Source organism: Cervus elaphus, chromosome 20, assembly GCF_910594005.1.
Source record: "Cervus elaphus chromosome 20, mCerEla1.1, whole genome shotgun sequence".
In the NCBI taxonomy this organism is placed as follows: Eukaryota; Metazoa; Chordata; class Mammalia; order Artiodactyla; family Cervidae; genus Cervus; species Cervus elaphus.
Window position 1 is genome coordinate 68,897,210 of NC_057834.1, and position 17,428 is coordinate 68,914,637.

Sequence of the window (17,428 nt, forward strand, 5' to 3'; positions counted from 1 at the left end):
TTTCATGCATAACATTAAGTTGACTAAAAGTTCCTATTTCAAAACCATTTCTTGTTTTAAAGCTACCTCCGAGTGTCTTTGTTTTTTAAATCAGCTCATTGGAACATAGTAGTAATTAAAGCCGAAAATTAACATAAATCTTGAATGTTTGGTATGAATAAAGGATGTTTTTGTTCCTTTTAAAGACTGCATAAAATTCCAGGCACCATATCATTTAACACATTTCTCTCCCATTTGCAGAATAATATAGGCTGTGAATAAGCACATTTTGGGATTCTTTTTCAAGTTCTTTTTCTGTTCATCTACGGAGCTACCAGGGCATATGCTGCAGTCTCCAGCAAGATGCAATCTCATGAAAATCTGTGGGGAAACTGTGTATGATCATAACAGAAAATCCCACTCTCCCCACCCCCATTATTTTATAAACAAGAAAGAAAATAATACAATCCTTCTATTAATATTCATTTAACACTTCACAGGAAATGACAAGCAGTTATTTGGTTTGCAAATGTAAATATACATTTTTCATCCACTTATGCTTTCACTCTTTCCAAGCCAGATAAAGGCAGAACAGAAGATATCCTTCTGAGACTTATTTTTATTGTATCCCAAGTTAGACGTATCAGCAGAGATGTAAGAGAGCTGTGAGGAGTTCATAGAAGGATGGTTACAATGACGAGGATGAAAGTCTCCTTCGTAAGAAGCAGCTAAATAAATGAACTCCTTTCTGACAAATTATGAATAAAAGCACATGTATTTTTTTTCACTGAATCTTTAATTTGCATTCTTACTTAAATACTTTGGAGCTTTAAAAGTATGATTAAATGATGGAAATAACTGCTGTCTTTCAAGAGTCATTGAAATTGTGAAAAGTGTTACTTGGATCCACAGTCAGAATCAACAAAATTTCAGAAAATTAATGATCCCCCCTCTTTCTCTCTGTCTCTGTCTTTCTCTCTCTCTACCTCTCATGCTTCAATATTGAGTCTACTGTGCTTACACGGAAATGATCCTCATCATCTGCTGTTCTAGGTGTAATGAACAGTCATTCTTGTGTTAACTGCTCAGTGCCACTGACAGAAAACATTTCTGACTCACTAAAGGGTCACTTATATTCTTACAAGCTGTCCATGTTCTACTTTTTCAATGATAAAATAATAATAAAGGACGCATTGAACTATTAGATATTAAAATGTAAAGAAATGATCTTTATTTTGATTGATGTAAGCTTTGCTATACTATTTCATAACAGCATAACCTATTGCTTGATCTCTCATTGCTTTCTATTTATTTGTTAAATGAAGCTATGAACATTTTAAACTAGAAGGCCTCTAAAATAGGGGGGAATTAAATAGATGATTTTATAAAAGAGAGCGGAGATAATTTTTAATATGAGACAAATTCTCTTTTGGAATAGAGTATCAGGAAGTTATTTGATTATTTATAAGGTTAGTTGGATGTTACAAATGATCAAATATAATTAAAACAGTTTATAGTCAGATCTAAGACTTCAAGTTATAATTGAGTCAAATATTGAGGAAAGAGAACATAATTTAAAAAGTAAACATAAGTATATATGAATGTCTAGAGACATAAAATAATGCAATGTGTATCTAATGGAAAGACCTGTGAATAGAATTAGTGCTTTTGAATTCACAAATGCATATTCCTAGGTTGGTTTATAGTGTTGGTGCTAAATATTTTAAGAAATGCAATAATTACTTATTAAAGTTCTAGTAATATCTCCTGACTATTTATTGATTGAATTAGTGATGGCACTCTAATATTAAAGTGAATCATACCATGTGCATTAAATCATAAAAAATTATAAAACACATTACTCATGAATTTCACTTTAATTCAAACATTTATTCAGCACCTACTATTTACGATTCACTGAGCTTGAGTAGATTCAAATTTTTTGAGACCTGAAGCCTATATAATTTGAGGGCTTTTCTATAAAAAAAGAAAAAAAATTGCAAATTAAAATTTAGGTCTTGGAAGAGGCCCATGCAAGTGAGGGACCCTGGAGCTTAATCTTCAATAACTTCACAGTATATATGTCTTTGACTAATACCTGCTATGGGAAATCAAAGATAACTAAGGCATAATCCCTGCCTTGCTCAAGCTTAAAGTGAAATCTGTGCTAACCTTCAAGAGTATTCCTATAAAAAATGAGAAAAACGTATAAAAAGGCTTTGATCTCCTAGTGAAATAGTTTTGAATTCCTTCTCATTTAAAAATCATCTTTATTTCAGATCTCTATAAAGGACAAGGTGGTATCAAAGTCTTTGGACAAATAAGGTTATTTCTTATACAGGAGAATTATTTTTTATCTCTTGCATATGTTTATGCTTATCTATAGGGCTTCCCTGATAGTTCAGTTGGTAAAGAATCTGCCTGCAATGCAGGAGACCCTGGTTCGATTCCTAGGTTGGAAGGATCCACTAGAGAAGAGATCGGCTACCCACTCCAGTATTCTTGGGCTTCCCTTGCGGCTATACCATTCAATGATGGTGTGTTAACAGTTACTATTATTATAATAAGTTGAACAGATGAGTCATGCCCACTATCAAAGTTTTGCAACCCGAGTAACTGTCAACAGATGGTAGTGATGATCTGTTATACAATAGGGAACAAATATTAAGGTTTCTTTCCATGTGACCTTTAAAAACATTAGAAAAATCTTCTCATAAGGTCATTCTGCATTGAAAATAATTATATGAACATTAAATTTTGCTCTCAATGAAAGGTGAAATTGCATCAGAGATACAAACAATAGAAGATTTAAAAATAAAAACCTGAGCATGATGGCATTGACCCATCTACTAATTTATCCATCCATCCATCCATTCAGTTGAGTGTCTTCCATGTTTTTAGGATATACTAAGCTTGGTGACACAGTGGTAAGCACCACAGCATGGACATATTCTTGTTCTCATGGAACCTACAGTCTTGTGGAGAAAACACAATCAACAGTAGTCCCTTAATGGTTTTCTAGAATTCTAATCTGTTTCAAGCAGAAAGCTACAAACATGTACCAGAGTTTATTTTTATATTTTTCTATTATTGTTCAGAAAAAAAAAGTTAGAATAGCATGTTTTTTTTTTTTCTTCCACATTTGGCTATTTAATTTTCAACTTAAATTGTCAGTCTATTCAACAACTAACTTTTGTGCTCCAAGAACTTCTAATATCTTCTCCCTTAGTTTACATAGTTATATTTTCTTTTCAATTACAGTAAAGAATAGTTCCCTTTAGTATATCATGAGAAGCTGTAGGGCTTCCCAAGTGGCACTAGTGGTAAGGAACCCACCTGTCAATGCAAGAAACATAAGAGATGTGAGTTCAATCCCTGGGTTAGGCAGATCACCTAGAGAAGGGCATGGAAACCCACTCCAGTATTCTTGCTTGAAGAATCCCATGGACAGAAGAGCCTGGTGGGCTATACTCCATAGGGTGGCAAAGAGTTGGACATGACTAAGGTGACTTAGCACACACACAGATACATGAGAAACTCTGCTTAAAATGCATCGCATGAATATCTGAAAAGAACATTTTATCTTAAACATTGGCTCAATTTGCTTCATCATATATGGTACTATCTACCTTTCTTCATTTCTTCTCTAGATGAACTTCTTATCTAACATTTTCTTTCATCTCTTCCAAATATCCAGATCATGTGTCTAGTCAACTTCTTTAGAAAATTTTTCTTAAAGGGATTCAGTTTCTCCCTTTTTCTGACATGTTTAAATTCATTGGGACACAGCATATTTAGCAGAAAATTTAAATCTCTTTTACAGAGAAATTTCCCCAAAGAACTAATGTTAATGTTTGCATTTGTTGATTTTTTTCTGGCTAATTTTAACAGTATTCTGGATTCTTTAAATCACTTAACATTAAGTGTAAATAGCTTGATGAAAATGTACAAGCTTTTTTCTTGTTTATAAAACTTTCTGTGAAAGGAAGATATTGGCAATTGACTCAAATTCATAATATAACTTACACCTGTATTACACAGGAATACATTTGGGGTCATATGAGTAATAAATTTGTGAAAATAATGGTTATGGACAAAGTTTTAGAAAATACTTTTTATAACATTTAGAATATTTAAAGGACTTTAGTCTCCCATACTTCTTAGACAAAAATACCAGATCTGAAATATTGCTTGTAGCTGTACATGTGAGTTTTATTTTGAATTGATTAAGTCAGTATACTTTGAATATATTGTTAACTTAGATATTTCATTAGCCTTCCATTTTTATGGTTCATTAAAAACAGTTTTTTGAATCCCTAGAATAATAATTAAATCATAATTTTTCTTAATTTTCAAATTATTGTTATGTGGTTACAAATTAGTCATTGCTTGCTTTCTTTCACTTTTTGCAGTAAAAGAAGCCTTGAGCCCTATAAAATTTAACAGATGGGATCTCCCAGAAGTAGATCCAGAAACTATGCAAACCAGTGAACCATGGGTGTTTGCAGGTGGTGATGTTGTTGGTATAGCCAACACTACAGTGGAATCCGTGAATGATGGAAAGCAAGCCTCTTGGTACATTCACAGATATATACAGGTAGGCGTTTACCATCAAATTCAGTTAATTTTTTTCCAGTGGATTAGTACTTCATTTATCTTTGCTACTTATTCATATGAAAATTTCTGTAAGGTGTATAGTAACTATATATATATATATGTGTGTGTGTGTATATATATATATATATGAAATATGTCACATATATATTTTCTTGGATAAAAGTTTTTAAATGTGGACTGGATAGCAGGCCTGTTTAGGTGATTGAAAATTCATTGTGCATTTCTACCAATGAAATACTATGAAGTTATTTATCCTCTGTGTTTAAAAGATTTATCAATGTTTTAAGACATAGATAATATATTTATCAAATCTGGATGATATACAGTATGATATAGAATCTATATTCCTAAAGATTTATCAATCCAGAAAATTATGTTGTCTGTCCATTTGAACAGGTGAACTCCTATTCACTTCCTGAATTATATGCACCTAATTGAAAAGAAAACAAGTATTTTATCAATATGCATTCTAGTGTCTTTCACTATTAAGTTTTGTGATACATAAGCAGAATGTAAAAATGATAAAATGTAAAATAAACTACTCTGCTACAGTAACTTTGTGGTCTAGGGGATAAAAAGCCATAGCTATTAGGTTTCAGTTGTCTTACTTTTTGATGAAATGCTCTCTTCTCTTGCTCTATGTTTTAACTAAGTGCAGACACAGTGACCTAATTTACAGAAAATGTTTCTGGAAAAGTTTGTTTTTGTAAGTAAAATTCTTATTTTTCTTTCCTATTCAGGAATGACTCTAAATTCAAAATATAATTCCTGCCTGCCTCCTCTTGGTGTCTTTGGTTTCTTACATGCTAACAGGATTTACTTTGTCTTTAATGTTTCCTTGAATATTTTTCTTCCTCTTTGTCCTGACTATTTAGTCTGTTCTGATTGTTCTCCTACTCTTTCTGTAATTCATCCATGACTACTTACTTTCTAGGTAGGGCTTGGACTTGGTACTGATTACACCATATTTTTATGTTCAGTTAACCTACTTACTCTCATCTCCCTTGTGGCCCAGCTGGTAAAAGAATCTGCCTGCCATGCAGGAGACCTAGGTTCGATTCCTGGGTTGGGAAGATCCCCTGGAGAAGGGAATGGCTACCCACTCCAGTATTCTGGCCTGGAGAACTCCATGGACTGTATAGTCCATGGGGTCGCAAAGAGTTGGATACGACTGAGTGACTCACTTTCATTTTCACTCTCACCTCACTTTGGCATCTCTGAGTAATGGAGCTTGAGATCCCAGGATGTGGCCTACAGTGTGTTGTCCCAGAAATATAAAGGTCTAGTTATTGTTGTAAACCCTACTGGCTGTGCACTCAAACAAAAGAGTGATTTAGGAAGCAGTGTTTTTGCATACATGCATGCTAAGTCACTTCAGTCGTGTCTGACTCTTTGAGATCTTATGGACTGTAGCCTGCGAAGCTCCTCTGTCCATGAGATTCTCTAGGCAAGAATGCTGGAGTGAATTGTCATGCCCTCCTCCAGGCGATCTTCCCAACCCAGGGATAGAACCTGCGTCTCTTATGTCTCCTGCATTGCTGGCAGATTCTCTACCACTGAGCCACTGGGGAAGCTGTGCAGTGTTTTGGGGAGATGATAAATCTAAATTAAGAATTCTTCCAAATCTGTCATAAATCATGAGTTTAGGCTAGGAAGAAAGGGGAAAAGGAATGGAGTTTTAACATACGGAAATATGGGAACACAAAGGTGATGCATCAGTGGTGGTTTCAACTGCAGGCTCTGCAGCATCTGTATTTTGGAGTGTCTCCATGACCTTGGAAACACATAGAAGGAACAGTTCATGACAACCACTGAGGATGGACTCCTGCTTTGGCTCTTTTTTTGCTTTTTCTGTCCCCAAAACTATCACCCTTTTTGTATTTCCTCATTCTTCTCTTCTTATATTCATAGTATTCTCCCAGGGCACCCACGTGCTTAACTTCCTACTGTGTATCTACAGTAGGAAATTCTGTCCCTGGTCTCACTGGCTGCTGAATATCTTCACTTGTCTAAAACACATTTCAAATTCACTACTCCACTTGTGTATATATATTTACCTACACTTCAAACTTGCTGCTTTTAAACCAAACACAATCTCCTAAACTTGTTTTACTTTCCTTATTTAAAATTTCTGATTCCTAGAGTCAAATCCTCTACATCAGTGGTCCTCAGACTCTGGATTCAGTTCAGTTCAGTCACTCAGTAATATCTCTTTGCAACCCAATGGACTACAGCATGCCTACTTTCCCTGTCCATCACCAAGTCCCAGAACGTGCTCAACGTCCATTGAGTCAGTGATGCCATCCAACCATCTCATCCTCTGTCATCCCCTTCTCTCCTGCCTTCAATCTTTCCCAGCATCAGGGTCTTTTCCAGTGAATCAGTTCTTCTCATCAGGTGGACAAAGTATTGGAGTTCCAGCTTCAACATCAGTCCATAATCAGGACTGATTTCCTTTAGGCTTGACTGGTTGGATCTCCTAGCTGCCCATGGGACACTCAAGAGTCTTCTCCAACACCACAGTTCAAAAGCATCAATTCTTAGATGCTCAGCTTTCTTAATGGTTCAACTCTCACATCAATATATGATTACTGGAAAAAACATAGCTTTGACTATACAGACCTTTGTCAGTAAAATAGTGTCTCTGCTTTTTAATATGCTATCTAGGTTTGCCATAGCTTTTCTTCCAAGGAGCATGCATCTTTTAATTTCATGGCTGCAGTCACCATCTATAGTGATTTTGGAGCCCAAGAAAATAAAGTCTGTCACTGTTTCCCCATAAAACATGGGGAAAACATTTGCCATGAAATGGCAGATGAAGTGATGGGACTGGATGCCATGATCTTAGTTTTTTGAATGTTGAGTTTTAAACCAGCTTTTTCACTCTCCTCTTTCACTTTCATCTAGAGGCTCTTTAGTTCCTCTGTGCTTTCTGCCATTTTCTTTTGCTTTTTGGCAGAAAGCAAAGAAACTCTGGATTCCTGAAGCTAATAAAACTTTCAAAGTCAATTTGGAAACCAATATACAGTCAATGACTTCTTATTTTGCTGAGTAACAGCATTAAAATAGACATTTAAACACATGAAATTATAATATTTACTTTCATTTATAACAGGCTGCTTCATGAGAAAAGTAGGAACCAGCATAATCTCAGAATAGATTTATTTCTTAAGAAAACACAGTTGAAAGAGTTACACTAGTGTGCTTATACATATATTTTTCTCATAAAACAGCACAATTATTTATGAGCTACTTATTTAAATTTTCTTTTCTTCCCTCTCTTATATATACCTGGTCAATTCGATCCCTATAAAGACTTTCATGCACTTATTTTAATTTCCTTATTTTTTGTGTGAAATACAATTTTTGGTTGACCAGACGTGTCACTGACCAGTCTGTTAGCTCCTTGAATAAATGAAAGTGGACTCAGGAGAAAAAGCTTTTGTGCCAGGCCAGTAAAAAACCTAGTGAAGATGTGAATTCAGTTTGCAGAAGTGAAAATGATGGGAAGGCAGCAATGCTAAAGAGATTTGAAAAGGTAAAATTGAACACAGGCAAGTGGAGAATGGTTTGTGTTATTGTTTTCTATATATTTAAATCCATTTATAGCTTTTAAGATAAAGACATAGAAAATATTTACTATACTTTATGGAGCTGGTGGTTTTGTGGTGCTTCACAATTATCATTCAGAGGGATTCTTAAGAGTATTTTTTAATTCATTGTTATCTTTCTACTTTCCTAAATCTGATAAATGTGAACTGATAGAAATGAACAGTCATTTTACTTAGTTTCCACTTACTCATGAAAGATATAGACTCTTAAGTACGATGAAAAAAAGTGCGTGTGATTTAAATATATATACATATATATATAATTTCTATGATTGATAGTTTTTAATATATAAAAGTTAAAAATTAGTGACCAGTAAGCGTTTTGGATTTGGCTGCAGGATTCAGATCAGTCAAACAAAGTATTGAATGGCACTTTAATTCAGAGTTAAATGCAAGGTAGGTAAAATCTCTGTCAGGTTAACACTTCCACCTTTCTGCGAGGGTGCGGGATACAAAGTACTAAGCAATTATGAGACTAAAAAGGAATATACAGACGAAGTAGAATTTTTCTTTCTATACTGTCGGTATCTTAGTTCTGGCCTCTGTCACCTCTTAAAATTGTCTCCAATTTCCTCCTGTCAAATTCAAGGCCCCCTATACTGAAGCCAGAGTTTCCTTTCTAGAATACAGGTTCTTCAGTTAAAACTCTTCAGAGGCTCCTTTTTATACTCAAGTGGAGTATACTCCTCTTTGTGTGTTCAATCACTCAGTAGTGTCAGATTCTTTGTGGACCCCATGGACTGTAGCCCGCCAGGTTCCTCTGTCCATGGGATTCTCCAGGCAAGAATACTGGAGTTTGTTGCCATCCCCTCCTCCAGGGGATCTTCCCAATCCAGGGGTCAAACTCATGTCTTCTGAGTCTCTTGAATTGGCCAGTGGGTTCTTTACCGCTAAGCCACCTGGGAAGCCCATATTCCTCTTTATACTCCTTAGCTCATGAAACCAATTTGAATTTCATGAATTGGTTGTTTCTTCATGAAACATCAAGATTTCTCCTACATCCAGTCCTTTCCCAACTCCAGACGTTTCACGAGTCTGCATCCCTCTTGCCCTTCAGATTTTGCTTCCTCCTCTTCTTCCAGGAACAGATTCCTCCTGGTGTGTTCTTTAGCATCTTGTATTTCCCTGATTAGAGTCTTCTTACTGGTCTGATGCTGCGCTAGCCAGTGATGTGCTGTTTATTAATATATCCTCAAAATAAAAAATATATTCATTCATTAAATAGAAAAAATATGTAGTGATAATTGATTTTAAAGGAACTTAAACAAGAGTTAAGAGAACTAAAAATTTGTTATATAATTAGCACTGTAAATAGTGTTTTCTTATGAATGTAAGAATTGTAGTATTCATTTAGAAAGCTTTCTATAATGCCTGAAGTATATTTATGAATGAAAGCTTATAACACCTTTTCTTATATTATGCTTTGTTTAGGGAAAACTGTAACACTGGATAATGGATTTTTAAAAAAAAAATTTGTATGTATATTATAGTCTTATTTTATGCATGCAGTCATTGCAATTGGATAGAATTTCTTTGTAATATACTTTTTTAGATAAATATGGTTATTAAAGACACCCATGTTGAGATTTTAGTATTCTCATAGTTATCTGAAATGATCTTTACTTATATTTTATTAGTTAATTTAATCAATTACCACCTATTGAGTATCAGCCCTTGGTCTAACACTTGACTTTGGGAAGGTATCAAAGTGAATAAATGAGGGGAAGTATAAAGAGTTGTTAGATTTTTGGGTTCTGGATTGAACAGACCAGATTTCAAATCCCATTCTAGCAGTTTCAAACTGTATGACTTTGGTAAAATCATGTCATTGTTCCAAGACGTGGGGTTCTTAGGAGAAAACAAATGAATTATTAATGAATTAATATTGATAATTATTAATATCAATATCAATAAATTATTAATAGTAATTAATAAAGGAGAAATGGTAAAGTGCTACCCTACTGGATTTCAGGGAAGAATACAGGAGAGAATTTATGGAAAACTCTTAGTAAAATAATACATACTTATTTGTAAGTTATTAGAGATTGTTCCCTGTGAACAATTAAAATGGTATCAAGAAAAGTTATAAAATTGGAGATTTGAATAGAATGTGAAAGTATAGTATTTTAATAGATGAAGATTGAAAGAGACTATTTCAGATAATGATAAGAGATTTTTATCTAGTAATTGACTTATTTATCCATTTGCATCCATCTGTCTCTCAATGTAGTCATTCTTGCATGGATTCATTCATTCATCCAATATAGAATATTTTTTTAATGGTGCTTTAAGAATAGTTATGTAAACATACATATAATACAAAATAGCAAATGCAATAATATTAAGTGTAAAGGCGCAAGGATGTATGAAGAGATGATGATTGATTCTGTCTGGCTGTAGGTATCAGGATATGGAGTCAGCAGACTTCATAAAAATCAAGATATAAGTAAACAGGGAAGATAAGAAAAACTGGAAGAATATTGAGTGATTTGAATTGCTGGAACTTAAAGAACACTGCTGGATAAGATTGCATAGCTTCCTCACTGTGCAAGGGGTACCCAAACAAGGGTACCAGTTGGCTGAAATCCAGACCGAGCTGCACTCACTGAACAATGGTACCTTTTATTGTGCTGCTTCTATTCAAGAGCAAGAGTGTCTTCCTCGAATTCTCACAAAGGTGTTTTCTGCCTGCTCCATAAGCCTTGCCCCTGTGCAGCAGCTTTATTTTATTTCACCAAAAGGCTGTCTGGGCTAGTGGAGACCCTGAACATGGAGAATATATAAGAAAAATAGGAGAAAGGATCTGTTATAATACTGGGGTTAGAAAATGATGAGAATGCCCAGCTTGGGAATTTAATTTGATGTATGCAGTGGGGCAGAAATGTGGTAGAAATTGTTTAAATAAAAAAGTGCTAGTGTCAGATATAGAATTAACAAGGAGAGGAATATTTTTCATTTTGTCAACATCCCCCCCCCCCTTGTAAGTCATTATTTTAGAATATTAAACTTACTCTTCGTTGACTAATGTGATCCAATATGACTTCACCTTACTTGTTTGAAATACTATGTTAGTGGAGTCCAGGCATATTTAAGATTTCTTCTTACACTTAAGTAAGAATACTGACTAAGATAATTTTGACAGTGTAGTCAAAGAAAGAGTATGTAACTGAAAGAATGACTGCAGGTAAACAAAGTCTATGAAATTTAAAATTTATACTTCTATGTATATCTTTCTAATGGCTTTATTTATTTAACTAATGTGTATATGTGTATGTTTGTGTCTGTATGCATGTGTGCATGTATGTTCACAGATGGATAGATAAAAAGTTCTGTGCTAGAGAAAAAGAAAATTAACCACATTAACCCATCAGCCTTTCTTCTCTAAAGGAACTTATGATGTTATTTGAATTCAGTTATTTTATCCATGCAAAATAATTAGAGAAAAATATGTATGACATAATAGAAAGCTAAATTTACTGCAGCTAGTAAATGCTAATGTAGTCAAGTCAATGTTGGCTAGACTTTGGTGAGAAGACTCCCCATAGAAGTAGTCCCTGATTTTTATCCTCTTTGAAACATACCTTTTTATTCATTTGTCAAATGTTGAAATAACAACAGTTAATTCTTTAGTATCTGGGCTTCCCAGGTGGTGCTAGTGGTAAAGAACCTGACTGTCAGTGCAGGAGACATAAGATATGGGGATTTGATCCCTGGGCCAGGAAGATCCCCTGTAGGATGACATGGCAACCCCTTCCAGAATTCTTTCCTGGAGAGTCTTATGGACAGAGGAGTCTGGCAGGCTATAGAGTCTATAGGGTTGCAAAGAGTTGAACACAACTGAAGCAAGCTAGCACACAGTTGTTTGATGCAACCTAGCATCTATCATAAATTGTGCATTTTTGGATTAAATGACCCTGTTAAACAGGAGTCATTATCTGTGGTTCATAGTTGGTAAAAATAAAGTCTTAAATGATAAATCTTCAAGGTCAGTATCCTGTTAGAAATGAAGCCAGAATTTGAACACACAAGTGTCTGTTCCCTTATACCAAACTACTTCACTGGTACTTTTCAACTCTGAAATGTTAGTTTTCTTGCCAATTAACAGCAGTCCTTGATATTAATATCTTCCCCCACTGTATGTGTTAAAATTAAAAATAAAATAATGCAATAGAACTTCTCCTGAGAGTTCCTCTGTAGTTTGAAACTGAAATTAGAAGACTGTGATTGGAGGCTGTAGTCTTTGTATAACTTAATTCTTATTAAAAACATACTTTAACCAGAATGATTAAGTCGATGGAAAATTCTAGTAATTTGAACTTTCCAGAGAAAGAAAATAAGGGACAATTAATTAGTATGATTAAAGACCATTTAATTATTAATTGGGGTAAAAATTAGACAATTATATAGGTAAATTTAGAAAATTTATTAATGGTAAATTGGTTAAATCCAGAAAATTTACTTAAAAACACAACAGTACAAAAATGTTGTCTTGTCCTATGACACAATAATCACCAATTTGTCAGTTAATCCAAAAAAGTTAAAATGGGAATATATAAGAAAAATATACACATACTTTAGGCATATCATTTTGTTTTAAAGCATTTAGATATTTTCTCATTTTCATTTCTATTAAAATTGGTAAATCCAGAACATTTACTTAAAAACCCACAACAGTACAAAAATTGGTACTGTTAAATTGGTTAAATCCAGAACATTTACTTAAAAACACAACAATACAAAAATGTTGTCTTGTCCTATGACACAATAATCACCAATTTGTCAGTTAATCCAAAAAAGTTAAAATGGGAATATATAAGAAAAATATACACATACTTTAGGCATATCATTTTGTTTTAAAGCATTTAGATATTTTCTCATTTTCATTTCTATTAAAAAATAAGCAGGGCCAGGATTTTTTCAATCTAGTCTCTGGAGTTCTAACATATTTCTTCTCTAAACCTATCTATAATATATTGTCTACAACTTCCTTTTTTTTTTTTTAAATGGAGCAACATTTTCAAGGAACATACAGAGCAATTTTCTGAATCTCTATAATTGCCTTGAAGTCATTTCAGTTCTTTCTCTCACACCTAATTTGACAGCTACTGTTTTTTAGTATCTCACCTTTTTATCATACCTTTGAAACAGAATCAACCCACTTTCTTTTCACATTCATACAGCTCATCAATTTATGTAATTTTTATTTATACTGAGAGCCAACACAAATAGGATAAGAAACATACAACTCAATAAGCACACAACTCAATAGATAGAGTAGAAGGTTCATAGGCGTATAGGGGTACCCCTCCCATTACAAAATTAGGACTCCGTGGCCTTCCTTTGTATGTCTCAGAGAGGAAAAGGAGAGAAGAAACTAGTTCAATGAATCTGTTTGGCAAAACCAGCTTCATAAAGAGAGTGTAAAATGTGCTTAAGATCCTACTTTACCAAAGAGAAGAGTTAATACCAAACATTATTTACAAAAAGGCAGTCATTTAGAAGATTCAGCACTTGCTTTCTTCTAGTATTAACATACAAACAAAAATATAGTCACAAAAAGTAGAGGAGGGAAAAGGCTATATGATATCTCATTATGAGCTATGTTCTTCTCTGAGAAATTGGACATAGAACACAAGCTAAATTCTTCTAAATCTAATCCTGGATCAGAAGATAATTTCCCTAAAGTATTCATGGTAGTTCTCAGAAAACAATCTTATAAACATGAGCTGCGTGTGTGCGTGCTTAGTCGTGTCTGACTCTGTGACCCCTTGGTCTGTAGCCTGCCAGACTCCTCTGTCCACGAGATTTTTCAGCAAGAATACTGGAGTTGGTAGTCATTTCCTCCTCCAGGTGATCTTCCAGTCACAGGGACTGAAGCCATGCCTCCTGGTCTGCAGGTGGATTCTTTACCTCTGAGCCATAAGAGAAGCCCTATAGACACGAGACATTATACTAAATAAAACAGTCTAAACATATGGAAGCTATAATCTCAAAACTCACAGTTTTATTACATCATTAGAGTGATCCCCTAGTCATGTCATTCTGTGATTCAGAATTCTATTTTAAATTCACTGTCTCGTATGTGTGTCTGTCTGTGTGTGCTTAATTGCTTAGTCGTGTCCAAATTTTTGCGACCCCATGGACTATAGCCCTCCAGGCTCCTCTGTTCATTGGATTTCCCATGCAAGAATACTGGAGTGGGTTGCCATTTCCTTCTCCTTACTCTCTTATATGTAATATTAAAAAAACCACAATATTTATTCCTTGCACTGGAAGGATTTCACTAAATTTATATGTTGCTGCTATGAAAGCAGTTGTAGTGGTACAAAGATAAATATTGAACAACAGAAGACAAGAGTTATTAGTAGAAAGATAAATATAGAATGTATAGAAATTCAAATAAGGGAGAGAATTTGTGTAGAGCTTCTTCAACTATATAGGCAAGGAATGGAAAAGATAATGCCTGGTTTCTTCCAGGTAGAATTCCTGAGAAACTACAAAGAATAAGGAAGGAGGCACTGGGTCATTAAAGATTAAATTAAAAAAAAAAAAAAAGTTTTTGTTACTGAGTTTACAAGTGATTTAGGGGTCACTAAATACTAAATTATAGAATAGTTGAAGTTGAATAGTTACAGGATATTGTTTATTGGCAATAAGCATTTGAGGTCAATTCTCAACAACAAAAAATTAATGTTATTATTAGTTTAGTTTTGATGTTCCTTCTATATACATGAGTTTGTCTACATGCATGTTTGCAAATAATATGTTTTATTCTCTCTCTTTCTCAAATTTTACCCTTAATTAGATCTGCTGTATTCCTATAATAAGTATTAGTGTTAAAATGCCTGATACTGTTATGTTATTTTATTTATGATTATTTCTTATATCATTCTTTCTAACTTGTCAATCCCTTCCAAAACGAATTCTTTTGGCAAAATTTTCTTAGAACATATGTACAAAACACACATGAATATTCTGGCATCATATTAGATGTAAAATGCCTTTTCTAATCTTGTAAGGTCACACAACACAGATATCTTTTAAGTTTTAGCTTTCCACAGTGTTTTTCAGCTCAACTTTCTACAGTGTTGTGCACCTTCAATGACACTTACATGATATTTGAATGAAGGTTTAATGAAGTTCTCCCACAGTTAATGTGATTCTACTCAGTTGTATATAGTATATGGGTTGATAACATCCTTCAAAACTATCATAAACCCCTTTCATTGATGACCTGCTTCTCTATTACTTGAGGTTTTTGTGTATTTTGTTTTGGTTTGATTGAGGCACAAAGGAATCACTCGTTGTTGAAGGAACTAGGTATCTTATGGGCTTGGTAATGAGCTGGAGTCTTTAACCTCTTGGGCACTAGTTCAGGTCAAGAGTGACAGAAAGTCGTTACCATCTCATGGCAGTTCAGTAGTCTATGTGAAGCAAATTCGTGATTTCAGTACCTAGAGGAGAGAGAGTCATGTCATAGTCCCACCGTAGAGTGAGTGAATACAACATGGTAGTTGTGATTTTAGTTTGAAGAGAAAGACATCTTCCCAGTCATAGCTAAGTATTTGATTTTCTCTGTGAGCTGAGACCCTTCTTGGTGGATTTGTTGATGGAATGTTTTGAGAAAGCTAGGTTTGTGTTTGTGTTGGTTTGTGATTTGGGGCCGTGAGATGTCCATCCTGAGGAATCCCCATCTGTCAGTGGGGATTGTTGCTAATTGGGTAAAATTCAGCATCATTAAATTAACTTAAATCAGCCTCAGATGATGATTAGTTCAAGATTCAAATATCTTTCATGTCTCCTGTTTCTTCAGTGTCTTTCTGCATATATTTTTAAATGTTTCATTTTCTTCTTTCATCATATTATTAATTTTATCTGCATTTGAACATATGACTGAACATTTAGAGAGGCCTATTCAGTCTTGTCAATCTTTCACATGGGAAATACTGAGTTAACAAGCAAGAGTAGAAAATTGTAAGGGCATTTTGTAGACGGGGAATTCAAAATTGAGCACAATGTGGAAGGATCATTGTCATAAAGCTAATTGAATTATATACATTCATATCAATAAATGAAATCTTTCACCTTCACCATTTTTAGGATTTGAGATTATGTGAGGGATTTTGTCTTTCTAATATCTTTAGTGAACAGTCAGGTTATTAAAACTTTTGATTTGGGGATCTCTTTAAATGTTCCCTTTCTAAAGAGAAAAAAAAATCCTGTCTTTACACTTGAAAGATTCATAAGATCACAGCATTTTCTTAATACTGCAGTATTTACAGTTTCATTTTATATTTAGATCAGTGGTTTTTGAAACAAACCTGTATTGTTAGATGTTAGAATTTTAAAGCTATTGCTAATAGCTATTCTATGATGTGAAAATAAAACCTAAAGAATGGTAACAACAGGGGCCTTATGTTTAAGATTTCTACTCTGGACCAAAATAAAAGGTTGCCAAAAATATGACAGTCTGGGATTTTAGAAAACAAACTTGGAAGAACTTATCTGTGTCCAAGTCTCTGTTGCTTAGAAGACCTTCAGTGCCAACTTTAAATAAAAGGGACTTACCATCATCATTGCTTAAAATATCACTTTAATTCCACATCTTCAAAGAAATTATTTTTCCCTGAAATATACCAGTCGTTTCTACAATATCTGAGAACTATGATTTGAGAATTAGAAATTTAAATTGCACAGGCTTAATATTAGAGTATTTCCGTTACCCTTTGCAGGTTTTGAGGCAGCTTATTCGACCTTACAGTCTCACCAGGAAGCTAATGGGAAAGCCTTGCAGCAATCTTCACAGGAAAGTTTCCAAATGTCAAGTGTCATCTTTCCAGCTGTTAGATGAATGGGTAGCCAAGAGGCATTTATTTGGGTGTGCAGCCCCTGTGAAATCTGGGTGAGGCAGGAAAAAGGGCTATAATTTGGTGGTTAGTTTACCAGCATTGGTATAGTTGCAAATCTCCTAGCCAGGCAAAGGACTTCGTTTGTGGTTTAATGATTGACAGCCAACTGCAGTGTTCTTTCTACTTAGAGAATAAAAATGTCTTATAAAAAAGCATCATCAATATGTCATACTAATTTTTTTAATCTTCCACTGCTTCAGATAAAAACGATCTTATCAAGGGAGCTGGCTTCTTGAAACCCTCTCCAATTGAGAGGAAGTAAGGCTTTACAAGTGACAGTGTATTAAAATCTTGAGCCCTATTGGAAAAGCA

At 34.2% G+C, this 17,428-nt stretch overlaps 1 protein-coding gene across 2 annotated transcripts in view; it reads left to right on the forward strand.

Annotated features, from left to right (window-relative positions):
- The window catches only part of DPYD (dihydropyrimidine dehydrogenase), an 880,709-nt gene that overhangs the window by 405,179 nt on the left and 458,102 nt on the right, over nucleotides 1-17,428 (forward strand). For both annotated transcript variants that reach the window (XM_043876118.1, XM_043876119.1), the window contains exon 12: nucleotides 4,392-4,576. In XM_043876118.1, the coding sequence (XP_043732053.1) occupies nucleotides 4,392-4,576 (185 nt within the window). The remainder of the gene's footprint in view (nucleotides 1-4,391; nucleotides 4,577-17,428) is intronic.